This window comes from Hemicordylus capensis, chromosome 6 (assembly GCF_027244095.1).
Source record: "Hemicordylus capensis ecotype Gifberg chromosome 6, rHemCap1.1.pri, whole genome shotgun sequence".
NCBI lineage: Eukaryota > Metazoa > Chordata > Lepidosauria > Squamata > Cordylidae > Hemicordylus > Hemicordylus capensis.
Window position 1 is genome coordinate 42,718,157 of NC_069662.1, and position 20,561 is coordinate 42,738,717.

General features: G+C 44.9%; 1 protein-coding gene across 2 annotated transcripts in view; it reads right to left on the reverse strand.

Annotated features, from left to right (window-relative positions):
* Positions 1 to 20,561, reverse strand: part of GPR179 (G protein-coupled receptor 179) — an 80,620-nt gene that overhangs the window by 9,771 nt on the left and 50,288 nt on the right. Inside the window, exons 4-11 of one of the 2 annotated variants that reach the window (XM_053260309.1) lie at positions 17,002 to 17,122; positions 14,628 to 14,839; positions 11,395 to 11,463; positions 9,379 to 9,488; positions 7,216 to 7,454; positions 5,975 to 6,113; positions 5,429 to 5,534; positions 825 to 971 (exon numbers count right to left, since the gene is read on the reverse strand). In XM_053260309.1, coding sequence (XP_053116284.1) covers positions 825 to 971; positions 5,429 to 5,534; positions 5,975 to 6,113; positions 7,216 to 7,454; positions 9,379 to 9,488; positions 11,395 to 11,463; positions 14,628 to 14,839; positions 17,002 to 17,122 — 1,143 coding nt within the window. The remainder of the gene's footprint in view (positions 1 to 824; positions 972 to 5,428; positions 5,535 to 5,974; positions 6,114 to 7,215; positions 7,455 to 9,378; positions 9,489 to 11,394; positions 11,464 to 14,627; positions 14,840 to 17,001; positions 17,123 to 20,561) is intronic. The other variant, XM_053260310.1, reaches the window with a different exon arrangement.

A 20,561-nucleotide genomic window follows, 5' to 3' on the forward strand; every position in this document is an offset into this window, starting at 1 on the left:
CGATCCTGGTGGCACCATAGCGGCAAACCCGTCTATGAAGCCTCCCTTTAAAAGGAGGTTGTGGGAGTGAGTGCTCCCTCAACCTCGTTTTTACGATCGTCTGTCAGCCACGTCTCTAAGCCATGGCGGCTAGCAGACTCATGGAGGGGAGGAGGATCCCCATCATGCCCCATGCACTTGCGCAATGCATTATTGAAACTCCGGGCATGGGGCGATGTGGGTTGACGTGTCCTGACACCCCAACCTTAGGAGCAACTGGCAGCAGCCAGTGATCATCTGGGCAGGTGATCCACCCACCCAGAGGCAAGGACCTGCTCGTCTGAGGGGGATATAAGCCTTTTGAGGCTTCCTCCCCTCACCCCGTCAGAGCCCTTTCGCTCCTTGTGAAGCACACAAGGGCTCCCTGTGTGGCTATGCCCTCAATGAAGTGGCAAACCTGTATCTAGGCTAGTGATGTCATTCCAGATCCTGTGTGTAGGTGGTCTGCCATTGAGGCATGTCCCCTCTTCATGCACCCAGCAGGCCTTTCTCAATGTATACCAAAAGCAGCCGCTGCAGGTATGACATACACACACCGGTCTTGTTCAAGCTGAGTGTTCCACGCCCCCCCCCCATTTGCTGCCCCAAACCAAAAACCAAGGACAGAAGAAGTGAGCTTCAGTCACATTGACCTTCTCTACCCCACTCTTTCTTGATTTGAATGTATTTAGGGTTGTGGAGGGGGCAGGGGTTAGCTCAGGAGAAAGATTGCAAAAGGCAACTCTTACTCTGCACAGTTTCTGGCATAGCTAGCGTCAAAAGAAGGTCCTGAGTGTTCCACCCACCCGAATGTCATCGGGGTCAAGGCTGTGTTCACTCCACGCAGAGGTGATGCTGCTGTTCAGGTAGGAGCCTGACCGCCTCATGTCCAGCTCATCCTCATACACCTCAGCAGCAATTTCCTCCCGCAAGGGCGTCCCCGCGTGCAGAAACTGTGTGGGAGACATGGAATGGAAGATGCTGAAAAATTCCAACTATGGCTCGCTTGCAACCTGGCCAGGATTGTTCAGAGGTAGTGTTTGTATTAATCCGTGTCTCCACCTGGAGGCTGTTTTGTGCTGCCACCGCAGTTTATGCCACTGTGGCAGTCCTTTGCTAAGCTGCCATGATCCTGCCAATTACAGCAGGATGTTATAATGAGTGGCAGAATATTGATTTATTTTGCTTATTTATTTATGTCATGTATATACCGACCCATCCAAATGGCTCTGGGCGGTGTGAAGGTATGGACAGTAGCCACTCACCATAGCAAAGCCACTCACCATATCAAGACAATAATTTGCCTAGTGACTCAGCGTGATCCTGGCCAGGTTATGATCCCAGCAGCAGTACTGCATGATCCCACAGGCAATTGTGCAGGACCTGGCAAACTTCTGTACCGGATCTAGGCACTTTTATGCTATACCATACCAGAGGTCCACCTCCCCCAGCACTTTATCACTATCGGTGATAGGAACATAGGAAGCTGCCATTCAGACCATTGGTCCATCTAGCCCAGTATTGTCTATACAGACTGGCAGCAGCTTCTCCAAGGTTGCAGGCAGGCATCTTTCTCAACCCTATCTTGGAGAAGCCAGGGAGGGAACTTGAAACCTAGGTGCTCTTTCCCAGAGCGGCTCCATCTCCTAAGGGGAATATCCTACAGTGCTCACACATCAAGTCTCCCATTCATATGCAACCAGGGTAGACCCTGCTTAGCTAAGCGGACAAGTTGTGCTTGCTACCACGAGACCAGCTCTCTCCACCACTGTTCTCACTTGGTCTGTAATTCTACTGGTGTCTCATTCTTTCTTCCAGGAGTTAGAAACATAGGAAGCTGCCTTATACTTAGTCATTCATTGGTCCATCTAGCTCAGTACTCTTTACACCAGAGGTTCCAACAGGGCTACTAATACCCCTAGGGTATTTGAAGAGCCCACCTGCTTCCCTGCACTGCTCATAAGCAGTCTTTTTGGAATTAATGGGACAGGTTTACTTCAAATGGGAGTAACGTCAAAACGTTTATTCAGTGGGAATACTCATGAGTAACTTAGTCTGGATGTAAGCAAGTGACTGGAATAGCCTGTCTCATAACTGTAACATTTAAATGTGTGTGCACACACGCATGCACACATATACATACAAACGCTACGGGCACCTCACACTCACTCACTCACTCTCTCTCTCACTCTCTCTCTCTCACACACACACTCACTCTCTCGCACACACACTCTCCCACTCACACTCTCTCACATTCACTCTCTTGCACACTCTCACTGACATACTCTCACTCGCACACTCACTCACTCGCACACTCTCTCTCTCTCTCTCTGGGGTACCTGAGCTGAAGGTCTGCGACAGAAGGGTTACACTTATCTAAAATGTTTGGGAACCCCTAACCTACACTGACTGGCAGCAGCTCACCAAAGTTCCAGGCAGGCGTCTGTCTCAGTCCTACCTGGAGATGCTGCCAGGGAGTGAACTTGGCCCCTTCTGCATGCATACCACTGAGCTATGTAGGGCCCCATCCCCTAAGGCAGGGGCAGGCAAGGTGTGGCTCTCCAAATGTTGCTGAACTACAACTTCCATCATCTCAATTGTGGCTGAGGGCGATGCGAATTGTAGTTCAACAACATCTGGGGAGCCACACGTTGCCTGCCCTAAGGCAAGTATCTTACAGCACTCACATGTAGTCGTTCCTTCTCTGAATGCAAGCCAAGGTAAATCTGCTTAGCAGAGGGGGCAATTAAAGCTCACTACTCCTCTCCTCCCTGAATTCAGACTTTTTAGAGTGGCATATGTGGGGTTTCTAAGCAGCCGTCCGTCCTGGTACAGGCAAAGCTCAGACCTGGTTTACTTCATCTGAACAATCCATTTAGCTATCATGGCTAATCCCTGTCGGTAGATCTGTTCTCCATGAATTATCCTGTTTCAAAGCTATCTAAACCAGTGGTGGTGGTGGGGAGTCTATATACTCTATAGCCTTCTCCACCGGATGGCCACACTGCATTCTGGAACTGCATTTACCACTCAAATAAGCATCTTGGGGCTCTATTACTTTTCCAGCAATGGGAATAATTTTTAACAGAGCACTAAATCGTATCTGACTGAACCATGGAGAGATACTGATTTGAGAGAGATACTGATATGAGACAGTCTGACAGTGGTAGACTAGCAAAGATAAACTCTGAAAAAAGAGGGTACGGTCTTGTTCCCCTTTCTCCTCTTCCACGCACTCTCATTCAGATCATAGTTCAGCTGGCAACTCATGAAACAGGGATTGGAAGTCCAGATCTAAATCCTGGTATGTCACCTGCTCATCACTATTTTAGATCAGCCGGGAAGTCCATAGAGAAGCAACACACTCGCTGAAACATATTGATTTCATAAGGAAATAGAGCTCGCTCCTGAATAGGCATCTTGCATGCTCCATCAGACTATCTGAACATCCCTAGGAGGCTTTTCAGACAGCAGGCTTTAATGTGTATTTACTGTGAATTCGGGGCATAATGGATATACTCCAACACAAAAAGAGGATTTTTTAAAATCCCGGACATTTGAATCGGGCTAGGTTTAAAACAGAGGGGGGAACCCGAATCGTGTGTGAAGTGCTCTCTGAAAAATTGCATGGACTTTGGGGTAAATTTGGCTGATATGTGAACACACACACACACACACACACCCTCTCAAAGTAAAGTCGTGGTAAAGTTGCCACCTGAAAAAGCTCCAGTTTGCTCTTGGAGCTCCTCCTTTCCCACTACACTGCCAGTACACGTAAAGGCATCCATGGTGTGTATGTGTGTGTGCGCGCGCAGTTGTTCCTCCCTAAATTCATGGCCAGATTAATGAGGAACAGTTGATATATTTTATGACCACATTTGTATGTACTTACTTTACCCTCCCAACCCCTGGGGGAAAATCCTATGGACCCCCAGGACTGCACTTTTTTCTACTGCTCGTGATGACTGTCCAAACTGGATATTTTTCTTTGTAATATCGCACAGGAATTAAGATGTCAACAGCCATTGCAAGCAACAAGTGCAGTGGACTGACGTTGAGTTCCCAGGCATATACTGGTTCATCTACTATATAATTAGTAAGGTGCCTCCTCTCTGCATCCATAGAAGCACCTATCTTACATACTCCTGTTTAATTTTATACATATCACTTATCTTGATAGACTAAAGAATCCAAAAATTACCTCACTGTATCAGACGATCTAATATTCTGAGGTCATTCACTCAGTGAAAAACTGTGTTCTATCTGGGTTTGGGAGCTCTGTGTGCTCCCAATTTTTGGTTGTGTGGAAGCAAGGTAGGAGGAGAGAGCTCAGAAGAGAGCTGGTCTTGTGGTAGCAAGCATGACTTGAAACTTTAGCTAAGCAAGGTCTGACCTAGTTGCATAGGAAAGGGAGACTAGAAGCGTGAGCACTGCAAGATATTCCCCTCAGGGGATGGAGCCGCCACTCTGGGAAGTGCATCTAGGTTCCAAATTCCTTCCCTGGCATCTCCAAGGCAGGGCTGAGAGAGATTCCTGCCTGCAATCTTGGAGGAGTCACTGCCAGCCTGAGTAGACAATACTGAGCGAGATGGACCTATGGTCTGACTCAGTATATGGCAGCTTCCTATGAGGAAAACCAGGGTAGAAGTGATTGTGTAGAAGCAAGGTAGGAGGAAAAGCTACCCAGGCTTCCACACAACAAAAAATTGGGAGCATACACAGCTGGCACTGACTGGCAGTGGCTCTTCAGTTTAAGGGCTTTTCCCAGCCCTAGCTGGAGATGCCACGGGATCGAACCATTCTGTATGCAAAGCAGATGCACTACCACTGAGCTATGGTCCTCCTCCTCAGCATCAGGAAAGCAGACAAACACGGCATGAAGGTGACAGCTATTCCTTGTTTGTCCCCATAATCTAGGATTCAAAGGGATACTGCTTCAGCACAAAGCTATTTTAGCTATCATGGCCATCGATAAACCATGAATTTGTCTAATGCCATTACCAAGGGTCAGATTCTCTCTGAAAAAGTAATAGGATTTATTTGTTTGGAGTTTTTTGGTCTATTAAAAGCCATTTTAAATAAATAAATTGCTTGCTAATTTTTAAAGGAGTTCTGACTTCTGAATTACACCCAAGTCATAAGTCCAGAACCTGCAATGCCATGAGAACTTTGCTTGGCCAAAGTGTCACAAATTACTAGCCTTTGGCATAGATGGAAAGTTCAGATTTAAGCCCTTGAAAAGTATCTTGTATCAGAGAGGCAATCTAGAAAAAACCCTGAATTTTTTAGGAAAACCACCACCACCACCACCACCACCAGGATCTCATGATTTTTAAAGCATGTCTTTGCAAGGGGTGCAGGGCAGAGAATTCACTCTTTAATTTTAATTAAGGATTCTGTAAGTTCCTACCTTTGGGATGAAAAGAAGTGCTAGTGTCATCGTGGTGGTGACATGTGTGTGAATAAAAAACAGCAGCAGCGTCCAATCAGGATGCAGGGAAGGAACCATTAAAAACCTAAAGCCAGAAAAATATCAGGGTGCAGTGGAGAAAAGAAGGTAGTTAGAAGAGTTAGTGATATATTTGGTTAGTGCGATGACAAGTGAGATTTAAAGCAACCCATAGTTTAACAGCATGCAGATGAAGTTTGGAATCCTCTGCTACCAGCAGAGGTAATCTTGATACAGCTGAACAGTATTTAGCATTTTTTCCTAAGCATTACATATCTTTCCAACAATCCTGCAAGGTAGGCTGATATTATTATCCCTGTCATTACAGATACAGTCTGCTGAGGCTGAGAGACTTGTGGATTGCCTAATGAGTTCTTGGCAGGGGCGATATTTGAATCAAGGTCTTCTTGGCTTAGCCTCTGTGCCACACCAAATCACGTTAATCTCCGACCCTGGAGACATACGTGCCCCAAGTCCCCACTATAATAATCATTTGCCCATTCTCACCTGACAACATGAAAAGCAGCAGAAGTGATCAGTTCATTGTGAAGAGCGATACCCATGTAGCGAGGTTCATGGAAAGCAGAAGGGACTGTCCGAGTGGCAAAGCAGAGAAAACTTCCCCAGAGCAAGAAGAGCATCTCGGCTGGATAGCAAAAGAGAGGAGGAGGGGGAGAGAACCATCAGGCTTGGATTGGCCCACAGGGCATATTCCTGGTGCACTCCACCCGCGGGGTGCCCCTGCTCCCAGCCGCACTCGGCAGCAATGAATACTCCCACCCTTAAGTACCCATTCTGCTCAAAACCCAGCGCCCTCCCCACAGACATTCCACCGCCCTCTCAGTGCCCCCAGTCCGGTCCTGTGAACCGTGCCCAGGTAGCAAGGCTCTTGTCCCCAGCCACTTCCACCCTTGTGCCAGAGCTGAATAGGGCCAGTTGCTCTCCCCTCCTACATACAAGAGAATCACCACTCTTTGCACTGTTGCGTCTTTGCAGTTAGGAGGGAAATCATCATTTGATTTCAAAGTTATCAAGGGATGCATGTGTGAACACATCCTACATAAGTCTAGTTAGAGAGATATTATGCCCCACAGGGTGAGAAAAGACAAGGGATTTTGAAGCAAACTCCCAATGAGTGCAACCTCTTGCCCCATCTATCAGTGAGGAGCTGGGTATTCCAACGGAATTGGGGGAAATGGAGCCTATGGAATATGATGACAATATGCTAATGAGCACAGCAGCTAAGCTTGCTTTCTGGTTTCGGTGGTTGCCATAGGAGAAAGAGGACTTTTGGAGCATCCTAAAGAGAGCAAGGCCAAACTAAGGTAAGCTCCTTGTGGCAGGGAAGTCAGGGGCTGGTGAAATCAGATCAGTGTAGGAAGAGATGAAGTTAAGAATGAGGGTCTGGTGCTCAAAAGGAGCTTGGCTGATGGAGCCAATTAGAAGGTTCAACCAGTGAAGTAATTGGTCCAACCACCCTAGGTTGTCTTCTTTCTCCCACAACTTTTCACTGGTGGAAACAGGCAGATGGGACTGGATTGCAAGGGAGATCACAGTCATAGGTTCTAGTCTAGATGCCTGGACCTCCCTCTAGAAAAGATGCCAGCTTAAGGGAAAAGTACAGCCCAAAAGGGATGTACTTTCCCCTTAAGCAGGAGATATTAGTGCAAATGGATGTAATGCCCACACATTTGGGAGCCAAGTCCTGCCCCTTCTCTGTCTCATCAGGCTGAGGGTCTGATCCTCACCCACAACCATCATGTAGTCCCAGCGGTCATGATAACAGATGTAGAACTGGAGGCCCCTGGTGGTCTGGGAGCGGACTACCAGTGGGATGTTCTTCTCTATGTTCTCCAGCATCCCGACTGTCCAAGCTGCTAAGAACCAAAGCACCAGAAGCAGAATCAAAGCCAGCATCTTCAGAACCCTCCCACTGCTCATGTAAGGGACTCGCTGGGCCGTGCGGGAGAGAAAGACCTTGAGAACCCTGTGGGACAGGAAGGCAGAGGTGGTCTCAGAACTGGTGTGACAGGATGCTCTATATACACAAAAACTGCTGGGGAACATTTTGGTAGCTGAGGTGTCTGAAGGAACCCAGGTGGCCATACACTCATACAGCACCAAATTAACTTCTGTAAATCATTGCCATAGGATATGATGACTACTGGCAAGAGTGGCTATTTTAAAAAGGGCTCATGGAGAAAACGTCTATTGATAGTTATTAGTCATGATAAGCAAGGAGCAGAACCTCCATGTTCAGTAGCAGATACTTCTGAGTATCAGATGCTGGGTTATCAGTGCTCAAATTTCAGAAGGGTCAGAGGTGCCTGAGGTCCCCTCAGGTTTTCTGATAGCTCCTTTAGCTATTGTTTTTAGAAGACTATGGAGGCGGGGGATATAATTTGGATAAAATTGAGGAGAATGAGGGGATGGGGGCTTATGCATTTTGTTAACGGCACCTCCTGCTTCACCCCTAATTTGGGCACTGCTGGGGACAAACAGCAGAGATGTCAGCATCTTGCCTTACCTCAAAGAGTTTATCTACAGCACAGGTATAGGGTGCATGCAGATGTAAGGAATTTTAGCAGCGAGTCCTCTGGAAACACAATCACCGCTTTGGGGTCAGACATACGATCTTCTCTCTTGGATCAAACTCAGGAGAAAGCTGTTTTGTTTGCTGCAGAAGCTGGCTAGGTACAGCACTGATTGGCTAGAAACTGGTGAGAGCAGCACTAACTAACTCGCCCTGTCTACCCTGAAGCATTTTTTTAACTTTTTAAAAATAGATCCTTCTAATTTTTTTAATAAAGAGAAAATGAACGGAGGAGGGAATGCACATTTAATTGAAGAAATTTATACTTGATGCTTTAAAAACAAACAAACCCCAAAACATGAGAGGAGCGGTAAGACAGACTACTGAATCAGTGCTCAGTTTGCTGACGGATATGTCACCTTGGAGAGGTCAGGAAAGCTGGTCTCAGGATGTAGGAGAAAAGAACACAGTGGATTCTGATTGTTTATATATCTGAATGCACAGATACAGACTATTTAAACTGGTTTAATAGTCATTCTGTCTCCACAGGGAATCTTGGGAACTAGTTCCAAGAGGAGGGGCATGGGGTTGTGAACAAATCGTTCTCAGCGGCATCTTTGCTAAATTATAATTTCCAGGAGCATTTCCAGGGACTTTTACGCACAGCAGGCTTTACCGCAAGTTTACTGGGAGGCTTTATTGCGAACTTGAAGTTGTTGCAAAAAACTGACACAAATAGTGGATTTTTTTACCCTGCATATAAATTGGGCTGCACTCTAACGCACTGTGGAAAACCCGAATTGTGTGTGAACTGCTCCTCGATAACTCACAGGGACTTCGGGGCAAATCTGGCTGATATGTGAACACAACCCCTCCATTCCGGAGGGGTTAGGCTTTAAAGGCCGTGTGAAAAACCTCAAGAAAGGGCTTTTATCTTGCTTCTTCTCCAGAATGGAGGGTGTGTGGATTCACATATCAGCCAGAATTACCCTGAAGTCCCTGCGAGCTATTGGGGAGCAGTTCACCCACAATTCAGGTTTTTCATTAGGCATTGGAATGTAGCCAGATTTATGTCTGGAGTAAAAACAATCCACTATTTGCGTCGGTTTTAGGAGGCAAATTCGAACTCACAGTAAACCCAAGTTAAAGCCTGCTGTCTGAAAATGTTACAGGATTCTTTTGAGAAAGTCATGACAATCAAACTGGTACAAAACCAGAATCTATTTATTTGTTTATCATTTATTTATCATATTTTAATACCGCCTGATAAGCAAACCTCTAGATTTACAAATTTCCTCAGGGATAATACTGTAAGCTGAATCCCTCCATTGTTGTGCTTATGATTGTGGTTTGGTCCTCCCTTCCCTGTTACCTTTACCTGTACAGCTTGAGGGTGATAGTTCCATAGACAATGGCAAAACCCAGCATACGCACCCACCGAAGGACAATACAGCGAAAGATGCTTGGCTTGAAGTAAAGAATAAAGACCTGCATGAAAAGAAAAGACAGGGAAGGAGATGGCTGGGATGTGGATCAGGTCACTTCTTCTCCAAATGGCATTGTTTTGCAGGCATGCGTTCAAAGGACATCTGCTTGCCAAATAAAACCTCCCATCCAGAAAGAAGGCACATACACAAGTACAGTATGAAGCCGGGGAAGGGCTGTGGCTCAGTAGTAATAGAGCACATGTTTTGCAAGCAGAGGATCCCATGTTCAATCCCTGGGAAATATCCTTGTTTGAAACTCTGGAGAGCTGCGGCCAGTTGGTGTAGACAAGACAGAACTAAGTGGACCAAGGGTCTGACTCTGTATAAGGCAGTGTCCCATGTTCAGTCTGGGTGGGGTTGCATTTCTTTTCCTGGTGGTCCACAATTCACATCAATGATCTATCCCAGTAGCTGTCTGCAGAGAATCCCCAATCAAATACAAGAACGTAACGGGAACATTCATCAAATCAATGGCCCAAATGGCTCGGCTTTCTCCTTTTGAATGGTGACTAGCTAGATTCACTAGGAACCTTCACAAACTGGGATTGACGACAATGTTCATTTCCTGTTGTTAAGCCCCAGAAGATGATTCTTTAGATTACCAAGCCTGCGGGTTTGCTTTCATGGCTTGAAACCATCACGAGATTAGGGCTATAAGTACAGAAACTGGCTCTCAAGGCACAGAATCCAACATCTGGAGATGTTTCTAGTCCTCAGGGCTGTTTTTTTTTTTTTTTAAATGAATAGAGTGCAGGCATCATTTTGTGAAAACTCAGAAGGGAAAGACTGCTGAGAAGAATTTCATACAGCCAGAGCATTGGGCTTAAGTGGCCCTCCCTATGGCTCCCTATAAGTAGCAGGTAGGTGCTCCACATAAGACCCTCCCCATGAGCAGCAGGAGCAGAATAAATGATGTAAATACATGCAAATACATGCAGATTTGCTGTACTTGCCTGTCGTACACAAAGTTATAAAACCCAGCAGTTTCTGGAGTACAACTTGGGTAACCTTGTCTCCTTGTCTCCCATGTTCTGATTTGTGTCTGTGCGCCACATAATACATGCTTAATATGTACCTAGTGAAGCAGCCTTCATGTTTGACCACTGCACTATCAACCTGCTTCCATTTTTCTTAAATACTCAACATGCTTGGTTTGGTTTTGCTTGTTTAAAAGTATGCAGATGCTGTTGTTAGCCCCCTTGGAAATACTAACAAATAATTAAATTACATAAATACAATAACGGAAGTATGATCGACCACTAACAACACAACAAAAACATAAGAAAATGCTACTCAGATCTGTTTTTGTGGTTCTGTTTGGATCCTAATGTTTGAAATAAGACTTTCAGGCATGTTCTGTATGTGTTTATTACAGTATGTTATTTGATGTAATAATTTGCTCTTTCTTATACTCCACCATGTATTTTTAAAACCTTTCAGTCAAAATATTACAAAATAGAATAGATCAGAAAGCTAAAAAGGCCAGCATGTGAACGTCAGCATTTTGCTTCCCTTCTTCCCCAGATTCTGATTTTCTCTCTTCCCTGCCTCTTGCTCTACTTCCATAACATGGGCTGCTCTTCAAACACAGACTCCTTGGCTCAGCTTCCTTAATCCACACACTCCCCACCCCCCACCCCCGTGACATGTGGAGAACTTCATTTGGCCCTTCTGTCTCAGGCTCGGGTTTTGCTGGCCAAGCATAGTATTCTAGAATCCTATTGTCCAGCCTGTTGATTTATCCAAAGTGGCAATCCACAAGAAGCTTGGCGAGCCAACCTTGTGCCAGTCAGCCCTGAAACATTTGTGGGGATGGGGAATGAAGGCTCAGTGTCCCAAATGCAACAGCATTTCTGCTTGGTAGCTTCAGATAACTCAACCCATTAGGGATTAACCCAGATACTCACAGGGAAGTAGAGCAAGAGTGAGCCAAAAAGTATTGTCTCCAGAAGAACAACTCCGGAAGCTCGAATCCTCTAGGAAAACAGAGATGGATGTGAAATGAGGTGCTGCCCTGTGCAACCAAGTGGGGGGAGGCTTTGGAGGTGATGGACATATTCAAGCCAGGAAAAGGGGCAAGTAGGTTAGCAGGGCGGAGGACAACCCGACAGGTCTTTGGGCCAAGACAACTTACAGGGCTCCATTATTAGCCCTCTCCTTTCGTAAACCCCGGTTTCCTTATGATGTTTCATTTGCGGTAGCCTTCCTGTGGAATTTGTCTCTCCCAAGGAAAGTTCATCTGACACCCATGCTGTTCTCCTCTCGATCTCAGGCCAAGGCCTTTTTATTCTCCCAGCCTTTTGCATATACATTTATTTTGTTTATTATTGAAATTTTCATACCCCGCTTCCAAAAGGCTCAGGGTGGTTTATATTAAAACACAATTAAAATCAATTAACAATTAAAACAGAAATTATAAAACAGCATAAAACAATAATTAACAATCAAAACATCATAAAACAACAATTAAATAGCCAGAACAATTTAAAAACAAGTTTTAAAAAGCTGAGAAAGCTTGGTTGAAGAGTTGTGTTTTCAGAAGTTTTTTAAAAATTGCCAGAGATGGGGAGGCTCGTATCTTAGTAGGGAGCACATTCCACAATCTTGGGGCAGCAACAGAGAAGCAAAAACATTTGCTTTTATCTGCTGCTGCTTTTCATGTCTTGTTCTCGTGTTTTATTGGACTAGTTCACACATAACAGGAAAACACAGTGGCCTGCTCTGTGGATGAGTCTGCTAACTCTTCTGAGCCCATGTACTCTCTCCTCTCTTTACCTCCTTGGTGTCATACTCATCACATCCTGGTTTATTTAAACCAAAACTCATGCAGGGTGAAAAGACAAAGGCGGGGGGGACGGACCCTAGCAGCATGGGACCAGAGAGAGACTCACAGCTGCAGCCATTTGCGTCCATCAGCCCTGCCAGCACCAGCCACCACTATCCTTCTCTTCCTCCTCGGGCTGGTCCAGCACAGGGCTGAGGATGCTGGTGCAGGGCCCGGGTTCTTGTCCCAGTTCGTCACCCTCTAAGGATGGCAGTGGAGTGGGGGCGGGGGGAGAAAGGAGCATGTAGACATGGAAGAATTAGAACCCGCAATCATGAAACAGGACGTCATGTATGCCTCTTACTTCAGAACTGATTAACTGTTTCATTACCTCTATTCTCTTAAGGCACTTTGGGTATTTTTTAAACAGTACAGCAATCTAGAAATACTGGCTGACATCCAGAGCAAGGAAATGTCTGTGCAGTGAAAAGAGCAGACTAAAGTAACTGAACCAGTGCCCAAAGGAAGAGGTGATATTTGACAACCTCCCCTTCCCCAGGAAGCCCTCTATGCCACCTAAATATATGTCCCTAAGGGCTGTGTAACCTTCAAGGACATATTTTTGGGTGGTACAGAGGCCTTCCTGGAAAGGGGGAAGTCATTAAAACAAATAACAATTTCCCCAGTCCACTGGTGCTGTTAGTCTGCTCCTCTCACTACACCGGAACTTCTTTGCTCTGGATGTCAGGCACTCTAAAATTTAAATCATATCATATCATATCATATCATATCATATCATATCATATCATATCATATCATATCATATCATATCATATCATATCATATCTCATATAATGTCTTTATTCTACCTGCCTACATTCTACACCAATGAATTCCAAAACATGATAGCAAGTATTCTGGAAACACATGAGGCCCTTTGGAACTTCTTGCCAAGAGAGGCTCGGCTGAGTCCCTCCCTCTGTTTAGGAGGCTGATCCAGACCTCCTCCTTCAAAATGATTTTTATGGCCTGACTGCGCTTTTGAAGCTGACTGTTTTTAATGCCTTGTGCTGCTGCTTTTATTATCTTCCTTGATACGGGTTTGTATTACTTGATCCTATTTCACTATAAACGGTTCTGGGGAACTTTGGCTGGGAAACAGGGTGTAAATTAAACCAACGACTTACCTGAAGGTTTTAAAAGCATTTTACAAACAGTGGAGTTGTTCACAATCACATGACTATAGGAGACGCGCCAGCCTAGGTAGGAGAGCGGGGGGCGCTCCCAAATTGTTGTCATGTGCTTGCAAACATTATGGTAGGAGGAGGGAGAGTGATAATGTGTGAAGCAGCAGCTGGGTAGGATGAGCACCCCCTACCCAGATTCCATCCCCAGCATTTTACCGAGGGAGGAGGAAAAGCCATCCTACCCAGCTGCTGCCTTGCACACGATCACACTCCCTGCCTCCTACCTTCATGCTAGGGGTTCACATGACTGCCAATCAGAGAACACTCCCAGTTCTCCTGTCCACACTGGGTGCTTCTCTTACCTTGCTGGATAGGAGAGCCTATTACCTCTGCAAATCCTTACAACATATCTGGGCCAAAGGTCACTATTATTCCCATCTTACAGATAGGAGAAATGGCCACCTAATGGCTCAGTAGGGAAGTAACTTGCTTAGGGAGCAAGAAGTTGCTCGTTTGAATCCCCACTGGTATGTTTCCCAGATCATGGGAAACACCTATATCAGGCAGCAGCAATATAGGAAGATCCTGAAAGGCATCATCTCACACTGCGTGGGAGGAGGCAATGGCAAACCCTTTCTGTATTCTACCAAAGAAAACTACATAGCTCTGTGGTTGCCAGCAGTCGACACCGACTCGATGGCACAACAAGAAGAGACAGGAGAAACTAAAGCAGAGAGAGAAAGTACAGCAGGTTTGTTCCATTGCTGAAACAAGTGCTCACAAATTGGTGTTGGGTGCAGAATTCAGGCATACCGAGAAGCTCAGCTTATGTTTCTGGGCCATAAGGCTACAAACATAAACTTGAAAGCATGGGGGCTTTCAGAAGCCTCAGCAAGATTTCCCGGGGGATGGAGGTAGGATTTTAATACCCTGGGCTTCAGTGCCTTTGTCCCTACCCATAACTTTCAAAGGACTATAAATTTATGTAATATATGTAGGCTGCAGAATTCAGTTTTTACTGGCAAAGAACTTGGATTCCCTAGAAGAGCATGATGACTGACTAAGCAATAAATTAGCACAAAGAACACACACTCCTGAATTTGCCCAAGGCCCCACTATGAAAGTTGGACGGCTTGAACCCAGGCCTCTTTAAGAGCAAATCCTTCCTGCTGGCCAGGACTGCCCTTACCTTGCTTTTTCTGAAATGGTAGGAGACCAGCATACTGAGGAAAACAGCCAGCATGCAGAAGGCCTGGAAAGCCAGGATGGCAGCCCGCAATGACCAATCTTCCTGGATCAAACAGGGTGTGCCATCAGTGCAGGTGGTACATCCTTCTCGACAGCGGCGGCACTCCTGTACGTTTCCAGAATCCATTGCTCCATATTGGGAAGCACTTTCCCCTGTTAAGAATTGGGGAAGAAGAGAAATGGGATGTGAGACCGATATGTGAAAATTGAGGTTTCATATCCCTCCTTGTAAGGATCAGCTAAAATTCTCACTGACTATTTAGCAGTGAATTTTGCCAGAACTACCTTGCTAGATTGTTATGAGGAGGAAGATGGGATGTATTTATGGAAACTTGAGCTCCTTAGAAGGATCAGAAGAAAAAAATGTTTTTAAAAGCCGCAGTGCCTCCAAGACTTCAAGGTGTATTCAGTTATTGGCTTGAGCTTATTTGCGTTGATATTGTTAGTCATCATAGATATTTTAAATACAAAGATGAGACAAATATAATCAATATATATATATATATATACACATAACATATATGCATGCTCTGCAGGGGAACAGAGATAGCTCAGAATGGAATACTGGACACAGAAGTCAGCCTTTTGAGAATCTCAGCCTTTACTTCCCCCCCCCCTTTTTTTTAAGCAAGTTTCAAGTTCTTATGGATGCAAAAATAGGCTCGATAATGTGTGGTCAAATGTCTACTGAAATCTCCGAAGCCAGGGCATTTTTCACATAGCAGGCTTTACTGCGAGTTCGAAGTTGCATCAAGAAACTGACACAAAAAGGGGATTTTTAAACCCTGGATATAAATCAGGCTATACTCTAACGTGCAATGAAAACCCCGAATTGTTTGTAAAGTCCTCCCCGATAGCTCGCAGGGACTTCAGGGTTAATGTGGCCGATATGTGAACACACACCCTCCATTCCGGAGATGACTACTAAAAGCCCTGTGTGAAAAACACCCAGGAGGCTTTACAGACAGGGCTTTTATTTCGAATCCACTCTGGATTGGTGTGTGCCAGTCCACATATTAGCTAGATTTACCTCGAAGTCCCTGCAGGCTATCTGGACAGACAGGACTTAGTTTTTCCCTGAAGGGAGGCTGTGCATTCTGGCTTAGCCCAGAGTATGTCTGGCTTTTTAAAAATCCTCTAGTTTCAGAGGCTTTGGGGGGGAAACCTGGGGCTTCTGTTTTGCCCCACAGTTTCTCTGTTATGTGTGGGGTGGTCATGCCAGTAAATCAGCATTTTCCAAAACTCAATGAAGGGGAGTCTGACAGCTGTTTGGGGTATGGTTTGCTCTAAGTGGTTTGCAATTGCAAATGCTGGGGGCGGGGAGATGTTGTTGCAGATTGGTGATACTCTGTGGAGGGAGTCCAGAAGGGGAGCGGGAGGGAGAAATTCCTGAGTTAAACACAAGCACAAATAGCAAAATGTGTGTCCTCCTATGTTTTACATCGGCTTTAGATATGCAGAATGGATGTAACCTGAGCCCTTTTTTGTCTGAGCTGATTTCATTAGGTGTGTGTATGGGGCGGAGGGGACGTGAGGTGATGAAGGCAGTCACTCACAAAGGCAAGGGTTAAGCGTCCTGCTGTTTGATCCAGCTGGCAACTCGTCATGCCATCCTTCTGCTCTTAGCTGTCAAACTAAAAAACAAAACAAAACACTCTCTTGCCTCTTCCTCTGTGGTGTCATTTGTGATTGGTTGGAGGAAAAACCCGGAGCTAGTAGGTGGGAATGCACAGGAAAAAGATCTGGCAGGAAGTGCAGGGAGGAGCTGACAGTTTATGTGAACTGTCAATTTAATCCCCTGAATTAAACATCTTGTGAATCTGCTGCGAAGCAGATCAGCTCTTCACATACCCCATGGCATGAAGGCATGTGTGAATAACTCCCAGGAGAACAAATAAGAATGCCAATTGTTTGGTGGGGTCGTAAGGCTTCTTGCCCTCTCATGAAACTAGAGTGAATTATGTAGAGTAGCTCAAAAGATGCTTATTAAATTGATGCTGAACAAGTAAGAGGGAGAAATGAACAGATTTTGTTTCTCGTTCTTGTGCTCTGGCTCAGATTGGCTCGCTGCCCAGTCAGTCAATCTCATTGCCAATTACCGATATAAAGCACAAAACCCCAGTAATAACTAAGCTAAAATCTCAGTAAAAGCCTGGATATGCTAGGAATCATTAGACAGCTGCCTAGGACAGCAGTTTTTATGGGGCAGACAAGTGGCAGCACAGACTTGGAGCTCAAAGCCACCAGCTTGTGTTCTTCAAAGTTTCCAGGCCGTGGGTATTTGCTATAAAAAGCTGGATAATGCTGCTACCTACCAGACTGACCATTACCGGAGGAGTACGAGGAAGAGAAGATCCTGCTTGGCCCATAGAAGCCTGGTTTGCAGACACAGAGGTATTTTCCAAGGACGAAACCCTGGCTTTCCTGTGGGATGCACTGAAAGGAAGAAAGCACATTTGTGAGTTAGTTTCTTTTTCTCTCTTCAGATGCATGGCTAAGCTAACCTGCCCTTTACTCGATATGGGGCCATTTTAAAGCACCCATAGTTTGAAGGGCTGCGTTGTACCCTCTGTTTTCGGAATGGCTTTCTCTGACTTTAGGGACAGTTTATTGAATCTTCTTGCCAATCTGCTTTTTCATATGCAAAGTGAAGTCAGGCTTCCAACTGATTTTTGCATCATAAGGTATTATAGGAAGAAGGTTTCTTGGGACAAAATCTGTAACAGGTAAATCTACAGTCTCCACTGCATCTCTTTACACAGCATCTTTGTTGTCTCTAGGGGGCTTGGATGGCCAGAAATTTCCCATGATCTCATTTTGTTTTCTTAGCACACAATCAGAAATGCAGATAGGAACACCAAGATGAAACATGAATAAGTATTTTATTGAGTGAGAAGGGGACTGCATTAATTAATTATTAAGTGCGCAAGACGAAGACCAGAGCAATACTCAGATCAAAAATAAGAAAACAATAAACATTAAAAACAACAACCAACAATCTACAAGACTAAACTGAAACAAAAGATAATATATCCACATTGCAACCCTTCCCAACGACGCCAAAATAAGTTTACAAACCTGTTAATAAAACAAAAATATATCCACATTTTAAATTTTTAGTCTGCAAGTACAGTCTGAAGGCAGATGCTGGTGGCGATTATTAAAGCTAAGCAGATCTCTGCCTGAATGGGAGACAACCTTGCCTAGGTACCCCATCTAAGCTGAGTTTCTTAAGGCAAGAATAAGCTAAACGTAAAATGAATAAAATAAGGTGTTATCAAGCTGGTCTTAGAGTTTGTCTACAGTTTATATTTTTACTGGTTTCAAAATGGGCCCCACCCAAGGGATCTGCACATGCTTAGTGGTGTCCTGTTGCTACTAGGTTGTGAGTGTACAAGGGAGGGGACAATGGAATAGCAGCAGGAAGTAGGATTAAGGCTTTCTTCTTGCAGTATTTCCCACAAAAATTATGCCCCCTGGTGGTTATTGCAGGCTTGGGAGGGTGGCATTCGGTGGGAAAATTGTGCAAGGGGAAGAATGTACCCTGACCCTGCACGCTGTAGTCCCGAGGAGGATCAAGACCCCCTGTGACTGCTACTTGCCAAGAAGGGACACTTACAGCCCACTTCTGGTGTTAAGCCCACCTGCTAATAAAAGCTTAATATAAAATGTACTTTGGTGACTCCTGGGTCAGAACAAGTGGCATTCACTTTTTATTCACACAATTCCCTATTCAACTCAGCATACCCTCCCTCCCAGTGGCTGTTGCTGGTTAGGGCTGTGAATGGAACTGGTTCCACCGCTTTGACAGCGGAGGGTGTCTAGCTTTAAGAGTGGGGGAGGGTGCACTTACCCCTCCCGCCACTTTCCCCCCACCGGCGTCCGTTTTTTTAAAAAGCCCATTGGGGTCTCCGACGCGCCTGCCAGCATGGGCACACACACACCTGCACACACAGGCACGTCGGAGACTTCCGGTCACATCCGGAAAACAGGTGCAATGGGGCGGCAGGGAGGTACGCTGTTGCCCTGATGAGCTTTTTAAAAAATGGACGCCGATGGGGGGGAAGCGGCAGGAGGGGTTTACTAAGTGCACCCTCCCTCACTCTTAAAGCAGCACCCCTGCCGCCTTCGAGCCTCCCCGTCACGTTTCCATGCACATCCCCATTGCTGGTGTGTTTCTTTTTAGACTCTGAGCCCCTTTGGGACATTTTCTCATTCTTTTTTCTCATTCCTTTTCTCATTTCTTTTCTCATGCCCCTTTGGGACATTTTCTCATTCTTTTTCTCATTTCTTGTGCAATACAAACTGCTTTGTGAACCTTTTGTTGAAAAGCAAGATATATTCTTCCTATTTATGTGAATACATATTTACATCACTATTATTATTATTTCTTGTTTACACAGTCAAACAGGTGTTATTGACTGGTTTATTTTATCCAGACATCGTGTCCTTCCCAAGGACCTGAGATGGCTGAATATCAATATTGTTATTATTATAGATATTGTCACAAAATATAGGCTGTTCCCAGTAAAGTTGCTTTTTGTAATTGGCTGGTGGTGATTTCTATGTCCCCTGTGGTGTTGAGGTGCTCTTCAAGGTCTTTTGGAATTGCACCTTAGGGTGCCAGTTACTACTGGGATTATTTTGGTCTTCTTCTGCCACAGCCTTTCAATTTCAGTTTGTAGATCTTTATATTTTGTGATTTTTTCTATTTCTTTTTCTTTTATTCTGCTATCACCTGGTATTGCTATGTCGATTATTTTAACTTGTTTTTCTTTCTTCTCGACTACAGTTATATCTGGTGTGTTGCGTGGCAGATGTTTGTCTGTTTGTTGACAAAAGTCCCATAATATTATTTATTTGTTTGTTATAAAATTTATTTTTATTTTATATTTTATTTTATTTATATATTTTATTATTATTATTATCCCCTTATACAAAACTATGGTGTGGCCACACCTGGAGTACTGTGTACAATTCTGGTCACCACATCTAAAAAAGGACATTGTAGAACTGGAAAAGGTGCAGAAGAAGACAACCAAGATGATCAGGGGCCTAGAGCACCTTTCTTATGAGGCAAGGTTACAACACCTGGGGCTATTTAGTTTAGAAAGAAGACGACTGCAGGGAGACATGATAGAGGTCTATAAAATCATGCATGGTGTGGAGAAAGTGTATAGAGAGAAATCCTTCTCCCTCTCACATAACACTAGAACCAGGGGTCAACCCATGAAATTGATTGCCATGAAATCTAGGACCAACAGACGGAATTACTTTTTCACACAACACGTGATCCACTTGTGGAATTCTCTGCCACGAGATGTGGTGGCAGCCAACAACCTGGATGGCTTTAAGAGGAGTTTGGATAACTTCATGGAGGAGAGGTCTATCAACAGCTACTAGTCAGAGGGCTATAGGCCACCTCCAGCCTCAAAGGCAGGATGCCTCTGAATACCAGTTGCAGGGGAGTAACAGCAGGAGAGAGGGCATGCCCTCAAATTCAGTTTGCAGGCTTCCAGCGGCAGCTGGTGGGCCACTGTGCAAAACAGGATCATCATCATCATCATCATCATCATCATCATTTATTCGATTTCTATACCGCCCTTCCAAAAATGGCTCAGGGTGGTTTACACAGAGAAATAAGAAATAAATAAGACGGATCCCTGTCCTCAAAGGGCTCACAATCTAAAAGAAACAGTAGACACCAGCAACAGTCACTGGAGGTATTGTGCTGGACTAGATGGGCCTTGGGCCTGATCCAGCAGGACTGTTCTTATGTTATTATTATTTTAGAGTCAAACTCTGGATATTTCAAACAAAGACTTTTCTAGATGGCTGTTTATCTCTCCTTTTTTCCAACTCCCACACAGTACTT